At 38.8% G+C, this 22,739-nt stretch overlaps 1 protein-coding gene and 1 long non-coding RNA gene across 9 annotated transcripts in view; one reads left to right on the top strand and one right to left on the bottom strand.

The window, feature by feature from the left end:
- The window catches only part of CGNL1 (cingulin like 1), a 64,970-nt gene extending 43,936 nt beyond the window's left edge, over nt 1–21,034 (bottom strand). For 2 of the 7 annotated variants that reach the window (XM_030016077.2, XM_030016076.2), the window contains exons 1-4: nt 20,516–20,861; nt 2,353–3,958; nt 1,726–1,820; nt 694–787 (exon numbers count right to left, since the gene is read on the bottom strand). In XM_030016077.2, the coding sequence (XP_029871937.1) occupies nt 694–787; nt 1,726–1,820; nt 2,353–3,958; nt 20,516–20,526 (1,806 nt within the window). In that variant the 5' untranslated portion in view covers nt 20,527–20,861. Of the gene's footprint in view, nt 1–693; nt 788–1,725; nt 1,821–2,352; nt 3,959–4,722; nt 4,743–20,515 lie in introns of those variants that run through there. The other 5 variants (XM_030016083.2, XM_030016080.1, XM_030016079.2 and 2 more) reach the window with 5 other exon arrangements.
- LOC115342166 overlaps nt 20,947–22,739 on the top strand; it is a 46,795-nt gene continuing 45,002 nt past the window's right edge. Inside the window, exon 1 of one of the 2 annotated variants that reach the window (XR_003923657.2) lies at nt 20,947–21,074. This is a non-coding gene — a long non-coding RNA (uncharacterized LOC115342166). Of the gene's footprint in view, nt 21,075–21,125; nt 21,337–22,739 lie in introns of those variants that run through there. The other variant, XR_003923656.2, reaches the window with a different exon arrangement.

Here is a 22,739-nt window from a genome sequence, read left to right on the forward strand (position 1 = left end):
TGGACATCAAAGGCATTCATGCTCATATGTCAAGACAGATTTTCAAACAGTTTTTTGGTAATTTCTTAAGATGTGTTTTATATTTTCATTTTGACTAATTATAGCCCAGGATAAAATAATCATCAAAAGTAAGCATTTAATCCTTCTTATGCCATCACTGCAACAACTGGGCATTTCTTCACTTTGCTTTAGAACTGAAAAAACAGTGCACCATGTAGCAGGAAACAAAAACTTCAGCAGGCAGACTGTCAAATGCTATTATTGTAATATGGCTTTTAAACAATATCCTAGATTACTGCTTTTCTAAATTACAATTAAATTAAAATACTCTCTCCACTTAGATATCTATTTATATCACTATAACGAGAAGATACTCCACCATTATTTTTTAAAGCTACGTATGTTAGCTTTTTCTTTGATCCAACAACCTTTTGATGTTCACGTTAAGTTTGCATCTGTCTCCCAAAATGTAGAAGCAAAATGTAGCTCTCGTGGTAGACTCCTTTACATTCTTTTTTAATTCTTAACAAATAGATTTCCCATAAGTCACCTCCTCAGTGCATGATTAAAATTAAGCTATACTACTGAGGGACAACAAGAATAGTCCAATTGAAGTCAGTGAGGGGATTCAAATTTTTAAAGCCCTGTTTGAACACTGTATCACTACAAAACAAGCCAAAAGAACCTGTTTACCTGCATCTTTCCAGCAGCTCTTGACTTTAAAGTCTGAATTTTCTCAAAAACCAAGTTGACTTTCCTCTTTGTCGCATCATCATTATCAGCACTTCTAAAACACAGTACAAGTATACAATGATATGATCAAGGTACTATTTTGTTAACATCAAAACAAATTCAGAGTGTCCAAACTATTGGAAATCACCAACATTAAAAAAAAATCTAATATGAACCTGTCCGAAATTATCTTAACTATGATTTCATTAAACACTTTAAAGAGAGGCTGTTAAAAATTAATATTCCAAACTTTTTCTAAAAAAAAAATTAAAAAATAAAAAAAATCACTGAACTCTTTAATTGCAACTCTCTTCTACAAGACTATAGCTGTGGAAAGACAGGTATTCAGCATGTATATTATTCAAACATACTGAAATCAGGAGTAATTAGTACTAGGTTTTTCAAGTCCCAACTACTGCACCATAAAATAACATTTCAACAGCTCCCAAAACCTGCTACATCAGGAATGCAAAGAAATTTAAGTGCATCACGTATATTTTAATTAATTTCTCCTTCCTTCATCTTTCAATAAGTTATCATTAGAAAATACCAAGTAAAAGAGTTACAGATGGACAAAGGATTAAATGCACAGCAACAAGAGAAGCTTCTGTCAAACCTTAAGAAACAACACTTCTTTGCTGTTTAAAAAATCCACAAGCTTAAACTCGCATGAGGTATGATTTGAATTCTTCATGAACCTCCATATCACATGAAGTTTAACTCCAGAAGTATTTAACAAGACAAAACATATTCTGATTCACAAATTTCAAGTACATTTAATCAAATGCTGTACAATACCTTATGTAAGTCCTGATTGCCTGGGTATTTTGAGATCCTATAATGCCTTAAAGGACACAGCTGAGATACAGAATTATAAAACAGACATTTCATTTAATTATAGCTTTGACTTTACAGTTTCACATTTTAAATGTAATATAAAATAAACATTGAGAAAATAAGTCTCCTCTCCAAAAGTTAACTATGTTTACTAACCCTTCCTTAAGGTAATTGTAAAGTATCTGTTTAGCAGTCTCTTCATTCGTTTGCTGTGCAAGATCTTGCTGGCCTTTTAAGAGATCAGGAGTTGCCTAAAAGGACAAAATAAAATGTCAAAAAATATAATTCTATGAGGATTGTAAATACAACCTGTACAATTGACATTCTCTATTCTATTCTATTACAAAAACATTTATGTACTGTGGACCTAAAATTCACAAAGATCCATTGGAGTTTTGGCTTACTGCAAGAATAAAGTGTACTCCACACCAAAAGAAAGAAAACATAATTTTGCATGGAGTTACATACATTTCAGTAGTCCACTTTTGTGCATTTATGCTTAAGAATCATTGTAACATCATTTACAATAATCTTCTTTGGCCCCACCATCTACCTTCAACCATACAAGAACAAGCTGTTTTACAAACCACATTTTCTACACCTGCAACTACAGGAGTAATTTTTATATTTATATTTCTCCAGAACAATTCTGCTATCCCATTTGGAAGTATTGTGTGCTAGAAGTCTGTTCTAATGAAGAGCAGAAAAATATGCATTTAACAATATGACAGTTTTAGTACGCTAGAGTGCAAAACACAACCTAAAGAGTAAATTCAAAATTACCTGTATATTAGGGATGGATGAAAATGTTTTTACAGAAATCATCTTGGCTCCTGAATCAGATGGAATTGTGATTCGGTTTGGCAACAACAAAGTGGAAGTAACTGTTCTAACTTCCTCTCTTTTATTCTGTCCTGGGAGTGTAGACGACCTAAACATCAAGCTCTCGGTATCAGCTCCATTTTGTTTATGGTATTGCAAAGAATTGAAATTGCTGTTCTGAGTGGCTTTATCAGGCATTTGTAGTTTTCCAATACTTCGAGCAGAAATCTTCATCTCTTTGGAAGGTGACTTTTGATCTCTGGATAACTGCTTGTAAAGGCAAACTTTAGATGGTCTCAGCAAGTGCTCAGTTGACTTACCCAAGCTTTTACTGAATTCATCTAAATAATCTGAATTTACATCAAGCCCTAATGACAAGGCACTATCAACGCTTCTTGATCTTTTACGATCATCTGGATGAATTCTATTCCTTTTTCCTGACCTACCTCTTCTGTGACGATCAACTTTCTTATCAAACTTTTCAATTAGCTGATCTACTCCTGGAAGTGAACCAGTGTCAATATCACGACCAGTTCCAGGCAAAAATGGGATGTACCTTCTGTTTTCATGCCGATTAACATTGTCTGCATAGATGGCATACTCTTGGTCATCAAGTAAAAATCTGTATAAGGAATTTGCAGAAGTGGGAGTAGCTGATGAGGACGATGATCTTCGTGAGTCATCCAATACTGGCCCAGCTGAATCTTGTCTACGGAAGGGAAGAACATCTGGTCTAGGTTTTCTTGTCTCTGGATAAGCAGTGGGACTAACACATGGGGATCCTCCTGCAGATGAAAATGATTCTGAAACAGACACTTTGTTGGGGCTGATCATGCTACTGGGAGAATCCAACAGCTGCTTATTTTGGTCTTCTACTTCTAATGACCTATTCAAATATAACTTTTTTGAATTTGCTTTGGTTGGCTCTGCAATATATGTATTTGGTTTTTGTAGGGACAGTACTTTAGATGAGGAAATCCAAGGCTTTGCTTCAGTTTTTTCATCTGCAAAAGATTCAGATTTACTGCACACAGAAGATTGGTAATTATCCAAGTTCAAGTTATTTTTTTCAGGATCATAAGGCTGTAAAAGTTCAGGATGTCTTTGAAAGTTCAACAAATTGGAGGATTTCATTGTTCCATCTTTAAAATCTGATACTCCATTTTCCTTTTCATCCAGATTAGTTATCTTTAGGCTTTTAAGCATACAGGGTTGCATGTGCTGTGGTCCAGGAAACTTAGTGTGTTCACTGTTTTTGTCCTCCAACTTAAAAGCAGTATTGGAGTCTGTAGCTGGCTTGCTTACAGTCTGAGAAATGACTTGCTGTTCTTTTCCAAAAGTAGGAGGATTTTCTGACAAACATCCTTCCGTATTGTTTAGTACTATGTAAGGATGTCCATCAATTCCTTGGACTCTAATGCTAACACCATAAGACCCTGTCCGAGAATTTTGTGCATTTCTAGTTTTTTGAGTCTCCTCACTTGCAAGTTCAAGAGTGACTTCATACTCCTGCTGCACGTGCTTAAACCCAGCAAAATATGGCTCCATGATTATCAAAGGATTATAGCTGAATAGAAGAAAAATTACAAAAATGTCATTGTTTTAAATACTTCCAATTATTTCATTAATTACTTTATTCCACCATTCAATGCAACTATGAAGACTCACAGTAATACGCAGAGAAATCAATATACAAGCTATACAACGCCCAAAGCAAATGCATTGTGATACAAAGACAAATGTCTGACTGACTGATTCTGGATCAATGTAATGTTGTTTTATGACTGTAAATGTTAAGAAATAACAACGGTTAAGATTACCTACACAGAGTTGGTGCTAGCTGCTTTGGAATCAAACTACTTCAAATATAAGTAATTCTAGTATAATTTTTTTAAGTCAAAGCAGCTTTTATTTTGGGTATCTCCACTCTATTTACTGAAAGACTGTACCCTTCACAAATCAATGATCGTTTTATAGCCAGCCATATTAACATTTAAACATAAGCCCAGAAGAGCAAAATACAACCAGGCAGTTTTAGGTTAAGAGTTTTAGGTAACTAAAGCACTGCAAGGAAGGTCGATATCCTCATGCCTTTGAGTTGCACTTTTATGTACCTGGTTTTCAACATTTGTTTGTAAAGACATCTGAAGATAAACTTTTTCATTTATTATCTCATTGTCATCCATAATAATAAACTTTCCTACTAATTAATTTAACAATCCCCCAACTGTGGGCTTGTTCCAAAAAACTCCAGTTGCTATTTTAAAACAGATGCTTTGCTGAGCAACAGAAATGGAAAAATACTGCTAGTATTTCCAAGGCTGATAGTACCTTTTTCAGTAGCAATAGGAATGCTGACTCCAGCCTATATGTGCCAAAACTGTTACAGTTCTAGAAAACAATAAATGCGCTTTTAATGTTAAATGCCATTCTTTCTTTCTGTAAGAGCTGGTTTTGTGGGTAGTTTTACTTTACTGTCTGTTGCATATTATGAGCCAACTGTCTAGTGGCAGAGGCAATGCAGTGACAGTAAGAGCTGTGTCTATAAAAGAATGGAACACAAGACTCTGTCAGACTGATGCAAAACCTGGAGGGAATAAACTTTTGAACTGAGCTGGAAGGTTGAGTCATTACTGAAGTCTGACAAAACCAAGATCACTAAACGATGGTGAATAGTCATCAAGAGGACACAGAAACAACAGGATGTCTCAAGGAAAAACAAACCTCTGCAGCCAGTTTCACTCTCCTGCATATCTCGGCACGAAACATCTCCCTCAGATACTATAATCAACAGCAGAATTATCATTTTTTCCTGACAGTGAATTAAAAAGTTTGGTTCAATATTCATAGTATGCTAGTTTCCACCCAAATCTTCCTTCTAGCAGGACAGCTCCCCTCAAAAAAAATCTCTTCTCCCTAAAAACCAACTCCAGCTCCTCCTCAACAGCAGGCTTGCTTCATCTGAAGTAATCAGCGTACGTTTCTCCAAATACAATACTAGATATCAAGTGATTGTTTTAATGAAGAAAAAAAGCAGTCTCACTGTCAAAGTCTTCGTTAGATATTAAAAGATTCTGTGAACAAGTTAAATTCACCAAAACTAACTCAGGGGTTAAATTCCCTTAGTAAAGGGAAGTAAACAGACACTACAAATTTGATCTCCATTTAAGACCTCATGGAGTAGGAAGAGAAACAGAACAGGGGAAAAGCAAAGATGAGCCAGAGAAGGCTAAGGGAAGTGGAAAAATGAAGGAGCAAGAACTATGGAAGGAAACAGCAAGGACCAATACACTTCATTATCTTGGGCCTCCATTCTATGTATTTCTCCATACTTTTTTAACCTTCTTTTCTGAATACTCATAACATCTCACATTTATTACCCTGTTTCAATGTATAAGCTGAGACAAAAATGACAAAGTAAAAATAGCACAAGCCAATTATAATCACACAGAGTCAATGGTCACTGATTTAGTGGGTTTTTGACCAGGGCACTGAAATCAGCTTCTGAGCTCCAATGCTGGTGGCTGAGAAAGCAAAGGAGAAAGAGATAGCACTGTACAGAGTTATAACTTAGAATATACACTACAAAGGAACAAGACCACACTAAGCTAATGAATGGTTGCTGGAGGTAGGAAAGAAACCAGGCTCTCCACTCTGTCCTTAAACTGTTGAGTGGGTCAGCTACATTCATCAATGTCTCAAAACCATTCTTTGTTTGCTCAAGGCAACAAAAAGGAAGTCTTTTTAAAAGTCCAAAAGTTGTTTTCAAATAAAGTAAACATTTTGAAGCTTTTATGCTTTCCATTTTTTTATATACTGTTTTATTATATGATGTTGACCTGAAGTTACTACTATGGGTATGTAATGAAATAATAAAAAATAATTTCAAGTTTTAGCAAAATAAAAATTATGAAATAAAGTTTCTCAGACTGCTAAATCAAATCTGCGTGATTGTGTAGGGAAAAAGTGTTAACAAGACATGATTTTGTAACTGAAAATTAATAACAAAGAGACTTCAAACAGCCCATGAAAAAAAAATCAACAAAATTCTATATCTCCTAAAGAGCAAGCAATTGTTTAAAGTGTCTCAATTAATGGTTTCAGAAAATACAAATTATTCAGAACTCTAACTTTATAAAAAGAAATCTAGTTTGCAGAATACAGTGTGCTGATACTACTCCGAGTAAGTTAAAATCACTCGTGGCATATTTGTATGTAACCGTGTAAATGAAAAAAACCCATGACATAGTTGGTAGCATACATCTGCAGTAGATGAATATGTGAATGTCTTTAAAAAGGCTCTCCCCTTAGCAATTCTAGCAAGATTAGAAATGCCACCAATAAATTTAGACAAATTACTTAGTACATGAAAGTTTACACTACACTTTAAAGCTGTATGTATTAGCAGACCTATAAAAAGAGTAAAGTTCAGCTGAATTTGCCAATAGTGGCAACAATTAACAAACACAAGAAAAAGCAGTCAATAAAAAGAAACCTAAAACTTAAAAAAAAGGATTCACATCAATCAGCATAAAGAATAGATAAGCAATAAATTACAATATGTCAAATTCAGGGTGACTGCAAAAGCTGTGCTTTCAAACATGTTGCAAAGTTGCTAAAAATATTAAAAAACCAGAAAAAACAAACAAACAAAACAACCAATCCCAAACCCCTCAAAAACAACCACAAAACACCAAAACCCCTAGTGTACAGTGGAAACAGTACTTTGGCTAATAACCTACCTTAAATTAACCATTAATATATTTAATTTGTCTCTAAAACTATAAAGAAATAAGTGTATTTGTCTTCTTCATGTGCATTATGCTAATAAAACACTTGATTTTACTATACAGAAGGCTAAAACCTTGTAGAAATCGAAGTGCTAAAACAACAATTCTTTAAATAAAACATTTTATCTTCCTGGAACTGTGAAAAAAATTATATATATAAATCCCCATTACATCTACAAGAAAATAAGACAGCTGGCCCTACCATTCAAATTTTTGAAGGCTTTACTTAGAGTTGCTATTTTATAGGATGTCAAGCCACAGTGGATAATACTCCCATGAACTTCATAATATCAAAAAGTTATTTTACAATACACGAGAACAGTGGTTTTGCAATATTGTAAACATTTTTAAATTTAAAAAAGCATTGCTGGTTTTCCTCACACACAACCTTTCTGATGAAAACCTAAACCCTCTAATGATGTTAATTGTTTAATTACAGTTACAGTCATATTTCTACAGACACATTGTACAGTTGGCATCTCAGGCTTTAGCAGGCTTAAAGCAATAGATTAAGATATGAGGACTGAATCTGTTCCTTTCCTGTCTGCCCGCCCCACTCCTCTGAAGGATGTCACTATGTCAAAAATGAGAACACCTGAAAACTCTGACGGTTGAGTATACACCTCAGCCACAAAAATTTGCAGACTGGGATACTCAGGTAAATGCAATCAGCCTTGTGTTCCATACTATTACCGATTGAAATTCTGACACCTGATACAGTAGAGGAGCTGACAGCTGGGGGCACTGACAGCTACAACTGTCCAGTTTTAATCTTCTTTAAGTCTGCTGAAGCCCTCAAATGTTATGACAGAACAGTTTGTTCACTCTTAAGCTTACAAAAAGAGGTTAGATATTTTAGCAGTAGTTAGGAATAGATTTTCCCTGTTTGTGGGCTGCTTGTAGTTACTTATAAAAAAAAAATAGAAGCTTTTTTTTTTTTTTAATAGAGGGTGATATAAATTCTAATTCCACGTTTTCTGCCAAACTAATAATTTTCATTTTAAATAATATAGTCTTGCTAGTAATTTTATTTGCTGTCTCAGAGGAGTTTAAAAATACAGTTTTCAGAAAACAGCAATGATAGTGCATAAATTTTTAATTAGGCAGAAGACTGTCATTCTATTATTTTATAAAATCAGTTCTTATCTCCTATTTGTGAAGCAAATACTATCACAACAGCATATATAAATTAATCAGGGCATAAGAAATAACTACTTCAATACATTATTTTCTTTTGAAAATATTCTACTTGCTCAAACAACAGATAATACAGTCAAGGACAAACAACCATCAATATCTTTCAGAGACTGAAAGTTCAGCTGCAGTTTAGAACAATGAAACTATATTGACATCTTCTGACTGGTAACTTCATCTGCTGTTCATACCAAGCCAAATTTTATTGAGCAGCAAAGTTTCACCTGAAAACTTGCGAACAGTCCAGAAAAGAAGTAGCCTGATTTTCTATAGTTATACCATCTAAACTTAAACAGCTGGATTTACTGATCAACAAGTTCAGTAAATCCAGCCATCATCTAGAGCAAGTCCAAAAGGACACAGAATTAAAGATCCAGGAAACACAGTCAGGCACAAACAAAGCAAATTCACTCCACTAGGTAACACATTGTTTTACAAATATCGTTGGCGTGTATTCACTGTATGCCCCAGACAAGTTATTTTATTTGAAATTTCAACAGAAGAGTAATTTTCAATCAAATATCTCCTTGAAAACTGCAAGAGCTGAAAGAAACTGACTTAATGAGTTTACCATAGACTCTGCCTGAGCCTGCAGGCCTAAGACTTTTTATCTACATAGCTCCTTCCTCACTCTGAAACCCCATGAAAACTATGTGTACTCCCTGTGTGGTCACATCCAGTTTCATCAGGCTACAGGATCAAGTTCTTTAAAAAGTTCCAAATACGTTGGTTTGAAAGAGGCTTACTTCACTTCAACATTGTATGTTACCAACTGACTTAAAAAATGTAGGCCGTAACACACTATCCCCAAAGGCAACAATTCTAGCACCCCATTATCTCAGCTTGTGCAATCCTCCCTGCTCCTTTTGTGAGCCAGCAACCATGCAGCCACACAGCTTTACTGATCCAGCAAAAAAATGAGCAGTTTTCTATGAGACCAACAAGTAAGGCACCAGGGAATGACAGGATCACCTATTTTGGCAGCAACATGGCCTTGGACTGCTTGAGGCAATCACAAAATTCCAAACCGAATTTGTGTTTTAACTCCATTTTCAGGGACAGAAACCTTTAAAAACTTTTGTGAACAAACAATATTGGCACTCAAAGCTGTTCAGGCCTTTCAATTTGGGGATTTCTTTTTAAAATAAGCCTTCGTAAAGGTGTTTAAACACTCATTTTAAATACTGGCCTCCAGTAGGTATGAAAATCCCGTACTTTATCATTACTCAGAAGTGGTTTCATTTTTCTGAACAACTTATTTTTGCCAAAAATAGAAACTATGACATTTTTGTTTATAAAGACAACTTGTCAGCAGAGGTTCTCATGTCTGAAAATCCAATACTCTGCATATTCTTCTGTAGCAGTTTGTTCTTCAGTGGTAATATGATACTTTACAAAGAACCACAGGAGAGGAATACTGAAGGTTTAACAGGTCAAAAACACTTTTTAAAAAACACCTCCAAAACATTTCCTTTCACAGCTATCTTAAAGCTAGCTACCAGGAGCTATGCAAGATCCACCTTACAAAAAAGAAAACCCCTGTAATTTGGAACCCAAACTGCTCTCCCTGCCAACACAAGCAGAAAAGAGTGCCTTTGAGAAACATACTCCTGTGCCAGACGTAGCTGCTCCCTTCAGCGGCTCTGCAGCCTTCCTAACATTACAGCATCACAGAGGCATGGAATTGTGTCCACTCATCCATTTCAGTTCTTCTTTAGACAAATCTACAAGACAGATTTATTAAAAAAAAAAAAAAAAAAAGTGCTCCCAATCCTGTTAAATGCCACGCTCTGCATATGAAGCTTGCTCTTCTGTATCCTGTCCATACACCCTCGTTACTAAGCATGCCTCTAACACATCTGCCATAAAGCATCTCACATTCTGCTTCCAGCATATAAGCCACCTAGCTGCACTGGACAGACAGGGCTCCTGGGATATAATAATACAGGCAAAGATGTTGACCAGCATGTTGGGGGGGGGGGGACACTATCCCACCAATGGATATGCTCCCTGGCCTCCTTAAAGAGCCACAGGTCCTTCACAGGTACTGCCTCACATTACACATATGCTCTTTTGCATACATCTAGTGAAAGAACATGGAAAATAAAAAAAGATCTGACTTTTCCACTTTTCCTATGGCACTACAACTCCTCCCTGGCTTCCTTGATGATAGAAAAACAAGAACTCCCTCATATCCAATATCATAATCCTGAACTCCTAAAACTGAATCAGCTGAAGATTTTTCATTAAAGGAAGCTTATGTCATGCCACACTACCTTCTCTTTGGAGGAGTGAACTTCTAGAATTCTGAAGATTTCAAGCTATTAAAGGCTGAATTATCAAATTACATTTGGTTCCATGGAATTTATTTCCAAATTTTCTTACCACAAAAAAATTAAGTAAGTCAGTGCCCATATTATTTAATCAGTGCCCTTTTTTTAAAAAGAGGGATGTAACAGTTTATGGATGTTTACTGCAGATTTTTCACACATGCACAGCAAAATGCCAGGAAGGAACTATAAAATTTGTCCTCCAGCTTTACATAACATTGAGCTTGCTCTCCAAGCTAAATAATGGATTCTCTGTGCAGCTGACTATTCAAAAAGTACCAGCAATATCACATGAAGACAAAGTGGGTGTTAGGTCAATAATAAATGACAATGCTATGGAAAAAGGACAGGAAATAACTTTAGGAAAGAAGAGGAAGGAAAACTAGATACTGTGAGGGTAGAGAAAAGGAAGCAGGCAGGAGAATTCATGGAAAGACCAAAACTGCCATGTTTTTACACTTGGTGGAACACAACTTCACAAACATGCCTTGCAAGCATGAGGGGAAACTTCATCACTGTCAATTCCACTTACAATCTGAGGCTTCTGCAAAAGGAAAATGGGCCGAGGTTGCTGTTCCTTTCTGTCTATATGGAAGATAGCTCTGGGGTAGCTGAGTCTACTTGATCTACTGCTGACAGGAAAGCAGAAGGGAGAAAAGCAAAATTTTAAAGTTCTAGATATGGGACTGTAAAAAGGGACAGTGAAACTCATTTAAGCGCAAACTGACAACATCCAGGAACAGAAAGACATCTGAAACAAGTCTGCCATCTTTCCAGTAGATTCCTTATTCCCGTTTAAGATTTTTTTCCTACTTGAGGTATATTTTTTTGTCTATATAAAATTATATTTGTATCATATCTGGCAGTCACTCCTCACAATTATCAGAAAGAAAATTATGATAGTTACAGAACACAGTAAAACTTCCACAACAGCTTCTTCTCCCTGTACTGTCTGTAGACTGCCACTCTGTCTAGTGGTCAAAATCCAAAACTTTCAAAAGGCCTATACAGAGGATTTTCTACAATATATCATGTCATAATTCAGTATATGCAGGCTCTCTGCAGGCAGCAGTGGGGAAAAAAAAAATTACCTTGAGAGAGATTTATTTTATTATTGGTCAGCTTTTCTGATGTCAGCATCAAAGACCTACCTAAAATTTCTATAAATGAAGAACTGGAAAAGAGAACACTGAGTTTTAAAATATTCATTCCCTTTAAAAGTAGCCTGAAAGCTTCATGTCCTGCCTCTTCTTCCTACTTGCTGGAATGAAAGAGACTGTGAAAAATTCTCTGCTTGAAAAAAATCATGAGTTGCAGGGAACCTAAGCCATATGGCATGTGTTACTCAGAACTCCATATACCAGTGTTACACCACAAACACTTATGCTTGGTATCACACAGACACAAGACAAAATCAAGGTATCTCTTCAGCCTCCAAGACAGGGTTGACCTATTATTAAAGGCAGAAATAATCTTAAACATTTCATTAAAAGTTAGCTAGCAATTTATAATCTTCCAAAAACACTACATATAAATGAACTGCACAAGCTATTTCTAAACTTAGTACTAGATCCATCCACCTTAGTAATACAGATGCATGCAGGGACTGTATAAGGAGGGACTGTATCTAACCGGTGCAGTGCAAAGAGAAAAGGACCAGATTTTGATCTGCTGCATTCCATTATGGTCCCACAACTGCATACCCAACATTGCATTGTTACCTGCAATGAAATTCATGCCCATTGCCAGCGCAAGGTGTACATGGTGCCCATGTACAGAAGTAAATGCTGGAGGACCACACATCCACACTGCAAGTGGGGTCACTCAAGCCTCCCTTTGAAAGCAGTAATTCCAGTCTCCACACCAGAAGCCATGTAGGTCTGTGCCTTCCATAAATGCAACGTGGGCTGGTTTTTTTTTTCCTTTGACCAAGTTGTGATTAAATATGGTAGTCATATGGTTTTGGGTGCATAATGAAAAATGAAGTCCAGCAGGAACACTGACCCATAGAGAAGGGTCTATGGGAACAGAAGGGTCTTCTGGGGACAGAAGGAAGGATGCCATCACAGTAATAGATTTTAGGAGTGAGTATTTCAACCTTTCCAAATCAATTACTTTCATTTCTGCTCTGTGAAAAATATCATTCTCTGTTCTGATTTCAGATGGCAGCCTAGGGATGACAAGTTAGAATTTCCTGCAGTATTAAAATTCCAAATAACACTTTTTTTCCATAGCTGTTAGTGGAAGCAAACAGCTATACTTAGGTTAGCATGGATTACACATATTATTTTATCAATGTCTCCTGAAACGTAGTATAGCAAAGTGGATGACTCTTGGATTTGCTGCCTTAGAGATGAGGATTTCAGTTTCAGTTCTGCCCAAATATTAAACAACCTTATTCAGATGCTCAGCCAATAAAACAGAATATTAATAGCCACCCTTTCAAGGCCAGGAAGAGAACTGTATTTAATAAAGACTATCAGTAGAAAGAACTATTAACAGCAGTTAGAGCAAAAGATACTGTTCACTCACAGCTTGGTTCATACTCCCTCTGGCTGAAAAATGTTGTGTGTGAGGAAGTATCAATGTCTCAAATGTAGAACATCTTGTTAGACCTATGAAAGTATGTGACAGATCAGCCAAATGCTTGAGCTGTGTGACAACTAGCAGGTTTTGTTGGTTTATTTTGGGGGGATTTTTTTTCAAAAGGAAAATCTGCTTCAGTGGCTGTAAGTCAACAACAAGACATTTTGGCAGATCCTCAGGTCTCATAAAGAGTCAAAGTTTGATTGAAGACAAGGACATAATATATATCCCATTTTCTTAACCTGCTATGTATGAATTCATATAGTCATAATTTTACAGGATTTATCCCCAGAGGAAATACGGCATGACCTAGTAACCTTGTGTACTGAGTAGAAATTAAAGCCTTAATTTTTGCTAAAGATAAAAATACTCAGAAAACTCAAGATTTCTCATGTAACATTCTAAACTATTACCACTGCAATATATATTAAAAAGCTCTCTTTTTCTCTATTGAAGTAATTAGTTTCCAGATTCTCCCAAATCATAAATAAAAGGGAATCAAAGACAAAAAGGACATTAAAAGTATACTAAAACAGAAGTCAACCTGTATCTCAAATAGAGTTCCAAGAAACTAATTCATGTCATCTGTCTTGACTAGTCCCAGGTCCTGTATACTGTGGTACTAGTTAAGTCACTGGAGGAAGATGGAGAGTTACATTTGTTTATTAAGTTATATTGGTACAAGCTTTATGTGGACACGAATACCTGCATAAGTGCACTTGTAGCACTATTCTGTTTCATCTCCTACATAGGCTCGTATACACCTGTACAAGCTTTTTTTTGCCACTAACACAGAATCCAATCTACTGGGTTTATCTACTTGCACTTCAAGTACCCTGACACCACTGCAGTACAGTTAACATTTATAAACTTCAAATACAAAAGCAAGCAAACAACAAAACCTTATAAATACTTATCTCAGAGTTAATTATATATACCTGATGGAACCACACTCAAATTTTCTTCATTTTTATGACAAACTTGCAAAGGAGAAGGTTAAAAAAAAAAAAAAATCCCCAAGAGGAAATTTTACTTTATATACTCTCTTCTAGTTTATCAAAATCTATACGTTCATATCTGTTGAAGTATTGACAGAAACAACAGCTGAGTGACACAAGAATACTTGTAGATTCTAAAAGCAGTTTGTGATTTCAAATACAATAGCTGGTTTGTATCCAAACATCCGATATGAATACACTCACTCCACAAGAGATTCTGTGTTGTTTCACTACATTTTCCTCCAATTGTCAGTGTTAGAAACTTTGTATTTTGTTCCAAAGGAAATTATCTTAATACATCCCAATGATACCATTATTGTTTAAATAGAAGAGAGTATCCTGTTCATATTTTTAGAGGCTCAGGCAAAAATCTCAAGTTTGTCAAAATAAAGAGTCTCTTAGAAAGCCTTTCTCAAAGAAATGGAAACAGGGCAACCTTTGTTAAAAAGTTTTGCCAGTGCTTCAAGAACACAAAATTATTTATAATATCATCTTAAATAAATAAATAAATAAAAAGGTTCCTCTACTCCAAAATTATTCCTTGGCTTTAGATGCGACATATCACTGGACCTTCTTGTCAATATTCCCACCCCCCCAAAAAATATAATCTTCTCTACAGAAATTACAGTTACAACAAAACAACAGATGCAACCAGCATAACCTTGATTATATAAGTATAGCTTATGCCTAAATAAAATTAAGGATGAGCTATATGACTACAACTGCGTACAAGGACCAAGGTCTCACGTATATGAAAACATACAGAAAAGGGTTAATTTCTACAGAGATAAAAAAATACATGTAAAATAGACTTTAGGAGTCCTATTTACCCAACCAACTTAAGGCCACAGCTTCATGCGTATTCAAGCTGATTATGGCTCCCATTTTTCTATTGTTAAACTCTGTCTTAATTACATTGTATTCTTTAAACACTTGGCTTCACACCCGTCTAGTTTCTTTCAACTAACTCAACCATGCATTTTAAAATTTAAATATGCAGTCAGAACTGCAGGCCCTGTGCCCAGCCACCAGGAGACAACAAGATGATATCATCACACCCAGTCTGAGAGACATAAGCTGAGCAGAGAAGAGAAAGGCTAGATAACTCCACAGAGGAAAGGCGCTTCATAGTGTGCTGGACTGCTCCATCAGGAAATGCATCACTTAGAAGGGCTTAGGAAGCCTATGCAGCCAAAGCTGGCCTGGTGTGGACCCTGCTTGTACACTGAGCACAGGTTTAACCAGCTCCCACAAGCTGCCACTCTTCTCACCTTCGCACCGGAATCCTGTAATTACTGGGGGGAAATGAGACAGGTAGGGCTGCTTCTTTATGAGGCTTGAAGTGCTTGTGGAATTATAATGTAACATTACATGCCGACTGTTCTTGTAAATAAAGGCTGCTACTGCTTAACATTTGCTCCCTGCATATAACAGCTAATGGTGTGCAAATGACTGTATGAAGGCATACTCCAACCCATTACCAGTTTCAACAAGGCCTAATAAAATATTCTGAGCTTGATTCACATCACTGAAAACATTCCCCCATCTCTATATAAAAGCTCAAATTTTACCCACCACTTCTCCGTTATGCTTTATGTTGAAATAGATCATAAATCATTACCCACTTTTGAGTGTTTTTATGTACATAAAATACATCTTCCATTCTAATAAACTTCAACAGCTCTTAGAGGTATCTTTCCATAGAATTTAAAATAGGGTTGAAACATTCCTAACGGCTGATAATTACTTACAAGGCTTCTGCAAGTGTCTGTGAAAGTTTATGTATACACACACACACAGAAATACATAGGCACATATGCATATGAATGTGTAAGCATGGGCAGCCTAGCCAATAAGTCTCCTTTTCATAGTGTATTTATACAGTTTCCACATCGACATTGTAGCTACATTAAAATGGTACGTGTAATGTACATATAGCTAAAGAATTACGAACTTCTGCAAATGCCTGGAGTCAAACTCTTGTCATTGCTCAGACTGCTGAGGGTCACGCAGCTATTTGAATGGTAATGACTCGTAGCACACCTGGGGACCCTCACAGAAAGGGTCTGTTGTGGCAATAATTGAGGCATCTTCCAGTCTTAGCAATCTCCCTGATGTTTTTTTTAAGTCAAAGTGCTTTCCGAGACATTTCTCCAATCACTTTTACTCTTCATTGCTCTCTGTCTTTACCAAAATCAAGTAGAATGTGAAAAGGTTATTATAGAATATTCATTTTAAATCTCAAACTGTCAATCTGGTTAATGCATCTCAGAAATACAAAAGATGGATCAATTTAATTCAAAACAGAGTTCATTTGGCTAAAAATTTGAGGTATTCATGGAAAAAACTATATTATGTACTTAAAATGTTTGGCTATGGATTTTGTCATCCACTCTATTTCACATAAACCAGAAGGTTATAAGCCTGCATTTGGACACACTCCTTCAAGGAGGCTGCCAGGTCTGTTGTCAGAGATGGTACAAGGTCACAGCAAATACACTGAGCTCTAATCCCAAACAGTGGTGAGTCCATGACTACCACTCCACTAAATCTTTAGCACATACATTCCTAACGTGTTAATTTCTCAGGTTTAAACATTAAATGTTCATACTTGGCTATACTAAAAAAAACATTACCATTTAGAGTTAACTCCACTCAGAAAGTCAAGGCCAAAGCAGTTTCTGAAACATGTTAATGTTTCCAGATAAACGTGGCTGGAATAAACACTCCATGAACACATACGTACCTTCCCTCACACAATAACCAGGTAATGTAGCATTCTCCATGGGAGGATTCTCCATTCTTTTGTCAAGTAAGAACAGAAATGACAAAATCAACCTTTTTTGGGTTTTTGCACATCCAACCAACACAGCATTCAAGATATATTAAAAAAAACTGTAAACTGCCAAACCTAAGGTGAGGATGCATCAAGTCAGTACCATCTTCCTCAGCATGCAGTTTCCTGAGACCTGGCAACAAAACTGGAGAAATTCTAACATCTTCACTTTGCCCTCGCCATTCAAGACACAGTTGTTAATCTCTATATTGTAAAGATGTAGTTCTTTGTAAAGCCTGGCTCTGAATCGTATCACTGAACTGATCAGGTAGAAGATAACCTCCTCCTACCACTAAAAAGGAGAAGTGGGACAGACAGAAGAAAGAAGAAACACAAATTTATTGAGCCTGCTTTATCTGAACACATGGGCAGTAGGTAGCTCCATCATTTCTGTTGCTGTTCAGAGTTGCACAGAGAGGGTGCAGAAGTGGGAAAAATGGTCCATTATTTCAGCATTCATTGCCATTTCTCAGAAATCTATTAGCATCAGTGATCTTGACCAGATTCTTGCCAGTTCCCCTCTATAAACACAGGTAGACACTGCCATATGCTGAACATTGTTTTGCATAATCAGGCTCACATGATTGGTATTAATACATGCATTTTCAGGTTATCAACATAGTAAAAAGGCCAGATAATAATGACATCATCATCACTATGACTTCAAAAAGCAGAAATGGTAAAACAGCAGGCTGCAGAATGAAACTGTGCTGGTCTACATTTGTTTAATTTCTGACATCAGCAGAATTATTTGGCCTCAAAATACTTCAGTAGCTATTTTTAAATAATAACCTGCCCACTATGGTCCAGGCTGAACAAATTCCTTGCACATATGTTCATCTCGCATTGCTCCACAACAAATGATTTAAAAATTCAAGTTTGAGGTCATGCCATCTCACCTACACATTTCAGATGACATTGCAAAGCCTAGACAAACCAGTTTCACCAATACTCCCAGAAAGATCAACTTCCTATTACACAAGGTAAACCAGAAGAGAAGAAGGAACTGTCACCAATTCTTCTTTTCAGCTTTGTCATCCATTTACTGAGGTAAAATTCCTTACACAGGATATACCACAGACTATTTTTGCAGTGAATTAAATTCCACATCCCCCATATATACCCTGTCAGGGGAACCTAAGTACATTCTCAGACATTTTACTAGTGACAGTGAGATCTAATAATGCAATTAACAGATATTAAAATAAGCTGTTTTGCTTGGAAGCAATTCAGGCAGCCTAAGCAGTCATCCCATTTATTAGATTGAAAAGCAAAACACAGTCAGATACTGAGAATAAAAACAGTTGTGTCATACACCCATGGAGAAGACAGGCTCTTTGGAATATCACCACAAATTCTGTAATCAAAGAGGTTAGCAATGATAAGCCCTCCCTTTTCATTAGTGTCATAAGATTACAGACATTTGCTAAAATAATCCTTTCTAGTGTGTATTTGCACTGAAGTGGGATTTAGAAACAGTTAATGTTGGTTGTAATTCAAGCTGTATGTAAACCAGCTAGGAATTCTTTTCCAATGTTTAATACATTTCAAAAATACCTCTAAATTGTAAATATATTCCTGTAAAAATATCAGTCCCTTTATAAGATACTTCATTTGAAGCACTGCATTTTTTTTGTTTAGCTCTTACCAATTTTTTAAAATATATCTGAATATTAAAACCGAAAAAATATTCTAATAACAATTATCTTTTCTTATGTGAAAGACCATCTTAATATCCTACGAGAATTTTTAATAAAAATTAGAAACATTACTTTCTAATTTTACGAGTTTCCTGTTTAAAAAGTACAGCTGTCTCAAAAAGAATAACATACAATAAAAAGCAGCATGATCGCCTTTCACAACATGACAAACTTCTTCATCTTTGTAAAACATGGTGCTTACCACACTACTAAAGGTACATTCCTATATGAAAAGTTTTCATTTCCATTTATAATCTTTTCCTAAAAGACGCAAGTTCAAACTAACACTTTAATTGTTAAAAAAAAAAAAAAAAGGCAGCTTATAGCAACTTGGTATACTTCTTGGTATACACCAGTAACCACATCTGGCTTAGAACACACTGCAAGCGTAAGTGAATTTATTCTGGGTGTAACATGAGAAAAAAAGTGAGACAATTCAATGACAATGACATTTCTAGAAAATGTAATTGCTAGTCAAACAAATTCTTACAAAGCACCTTTAAAAAGTTAGCAGTGGTTTGGTTTTGCCATTTTAATTATAATTCTATAAAAATTTTAAAGTTCTGTTAAAACCAGCTCTATAAAGTGATCCTTAACTATGAGACATGTGACAGTGGGTTGTCAGAATAAGCGTCAGGCACTGAATCTATCAAATTCATACGGGTATACCACAAATCATTATATCCTAGGGGGTTTCTGATTCATCTACGGGATTCAATTTCTGTGAGTGTGTGCATGTTTAACACATTGTAGATGTTCAGATAAATAAAACAACTTTGAAGGATAGGTTTCCACTATTTCTACTTTGATAATTATTCAAACTACATTGCAGTGATTTTTTTTTTTAAATACTGACACGCTAAAGGGAAAACGGGAGAAACATAAAAGCCGTAACAACTATTCTTCTGTCAACTGCAGATGCTAATTCAGACTCACCACAAAAGTTTTATCTCAGCACTGATCTCCCCATAAAGTTTTCATCATATGAGAGGAATATAAATTTTATCAGATGCAAAGTTAATTGGGAAGAAGAATAAATGGCTGAACTGCCATTCTAAGCTGTTCCCATGAAAAAGCACACACACAATGCGGACACACCCTTTCGCAAAAACACGCTAATTCGTGGAATAAAAGGGAGATGAAGAAGTCGGAGCGCCCTCAGCTCAGGAATGCCAGGAATCCCCGGAGGAATGCGTGCGGGCAGGCGGCCGCGGCGCCCCCGACGCACCGCCATCCCGGCGACCCGCGGGGGGCTTCCCGCCGGCCCGCCCAGGGCGCCCGGCCCGCGGAGGGGGGGGGTGCGGTGCGCCGGGCCCTCAGCCCACAACGGCCCCGCCCGGCCCGGGCAGCGCGAGTTCACTTGAAAGCGAAGGCCGGCAGCAGCACCTCCGGCTGAGGCACCCCAACCACCGCTTCGGGGCAGCCGCGGCCGGTACGCGCGCTCGGGGGAAACAGCCCGCACTCTTCACAACCGCGAGAGAAAATAAGCAATAGTCAGGTCTTATCGGAGTCTGTTCCCCCAGCAACTCCCTCGCCCCTCCGCGGCCCGGTGGCAGCGCTCCCCCCTCCGCCGTTTAGCACGCCCGCCCCGGGGGCGGCAGAGCCGCCGCTCGCCAGCGCAGCCCCGAGGAGCGCTCGGGGGGGAAGGGCCCGGCACGGCCGGCGCTCCGCCAGCCTCCCTGCGCGTTACCAGTTGGTCATGCAGGGACAGCCGCGTTGTTCTCTCCTCACGCCCGGCAGGACTCGGCGTCCTTGGCCTTTGGAAAGGAGCGTGTTTAACGGAGCGAGTCGGAAGAGGAAAGCCAGCGACGCAGGGCGCCTCAGAGCGGGGAGCCACCGCCACAGCCGTCCCGCCGTGGGCGGCAGCCCCCGCGGCACCACACGGCGACGTCCCCTGGGCCCACCGCGCACCGGTCAGGTCGCGCCACAGCCCTGTGCCGGCCCGGCCCCGGCCATCTCGGCAGGGAGAAGCGGGCGACGCGGTGCCCCCCGCCTCGGCTCCCAGACTTCCCGTCGCGACCGGCGACCGCCGCCGCCGCTCTCCTCACCCGTCCCGAGCCGACTCGCCCTCTGAGGGGGAATCGTCGTCAACTTCGTGCCGCTCTCGCCACCAGTCGCGCTCGCCGCCGGAGCTGAGCGCGGACTGCCCGCCCCCTCCAGCGGGGAGGGGGTGCCGGAGCCGCCGGGGCCGCGCCCGGGCCCTGCCGGGGAGGAGCCAGGCGGGGGGGGGGGGGGGGGCGCTCCCTCAGGTGAGCGAGGGGCTTCCTCGCGCGCGCGGGCGCGCGCGGCGGTTTCCCGCCCCTGGCTGTTCGGCTACCTGGAGGCGCGCGGGGGTCTCGTCAGGCTGGAGCCGCCCCTCCCCCCCCCCCCCCCCCCCCGCGACAGACACCTATGACCCGCAAATAGAGGGGAAAAACACCCAACTCCTCCTTTGTTCAGGCTGCGGCAAACGCTGCCGAAAGGGGGTGGCTAAAGCAATCGCCTGAAGAAGAAACCCAGCCCCGGGCCCAGGTACTGTCAGCTCGAGGCCGCTTGACAGTCGGGTTTGTTTTCCCTCGCGAGCGCGGCCCGTCGGCGTGCGGAGGCGGCTGGCGAGGCTCCCGCCGCGGCGGGGAAGAGCTGAGGCAGCAGAAGGACGGGGCAGGGCGGGCGCGGTTTTGAACGTGTGGTGGAGGTAAGAGGGAAGGAGTGAGGAGCCGGGCCCGGGCGCGTAGTCTGGAGCAAACAGGGCAGCCTGCCCGTACTGCTCGGAGAACAACATCACGAGCACCTCTGGGCACACCTAGGCTGTCTTCAGCGTTTGGGATGATTCTCTTCAGCTAGACTGGAAATATCACAACAAGGTGTTTGCAGATTTCCAGAATGTTCTACATACATAGTGAGAACTGAACTGCTGCCACACTGCAGCATGTCTCTCTTCCATGACGCACGTGCGAAGGAAAGCTAGGTGCTAAGGACTTGTGGTTTACCAGCGTCATACAAAAAAATACAGTGACTATAAGCATCTCACAAGAATTGGGCCTCAGTTAATTTCTTCCACCCTCAGAAATTTGTTCTCCTGATTTGAACCACCTAAACCAAGCAGCATTGTCGGAAAAAAGGTTACAGTGAATATACAGGGAGAAAAACACAACAAAATGTGATAGATCCATGTCTAGAACAGAGAAATGCAGGGCAGTGAACACGAGAAAGAAAAATTCAGTATATAAGCCATGAAAGCCACTTGCAGAGTTGTTCTACAGGCAGAGTACGGATAGGCACACATCCTCTTTCCAAATCCAGCAGTGCTGGAGGTCACTGCTCAAATTTCTGTCAGAGCTGCTCTGCTACCTGTCACACGTGTCTCAAAACAAGCCAAGTTAGCAAACACTATTCTATGGTATTGCATATAACTGTATGGATTTTCTGTAGAGAATACCCTGTCTTAATTAGGCTGTATAAACAGAAGAGGTTCAACCAGAAAAGTAACTGTTCCCAATAAAACATTAATATTGACATTTCTGGGGCACCGTATCCAGTTTTAGGTTCTGTGCTGGGAAAAAAAAAGTTAAAGTTCACATGAATCTACGATACATCAGAAAACTAAGTGTATCCTGAGAATTTTAAAACCCATGTATTTCAGTCGTATTCCTAGTCAGTACCATAAGGATCTATTGACAGCTGCAAGAAACAGTCAAAAGCAAAACAAGGAGACAGAGAAATAGCAACTGACAGCAACAGCTTGTGATAAAATACTATACTGATTGCTGATCAGTAGAAAGCACTGTAAACTGTGGGAATTGGACAAATTATAAACAGTTCAAAAGAGGCAGCTAGCGAGGTGTTTGCAGACATCTAACAATGTTTTCCTTTGCTGAGAGGATGTAAGTATTAGATGTGACAGGAGCTATAAAGACTTCTGTTGTGGAAAAACG

Source organism: Aquila chrysaetos, chromosome 5, assembly GCF_900496995.4.
Source record: "Aquila chrysaetos chrysaetos chromosome 5, bAquChr1.4, whole genome shotgun sequence".
Taxonomy (NCBI): Eukaryota; Metazoa; Chordata; class Aves; order Accipitriformes; family Accipitridae; genus Aquila; species Aquila chrysaetos.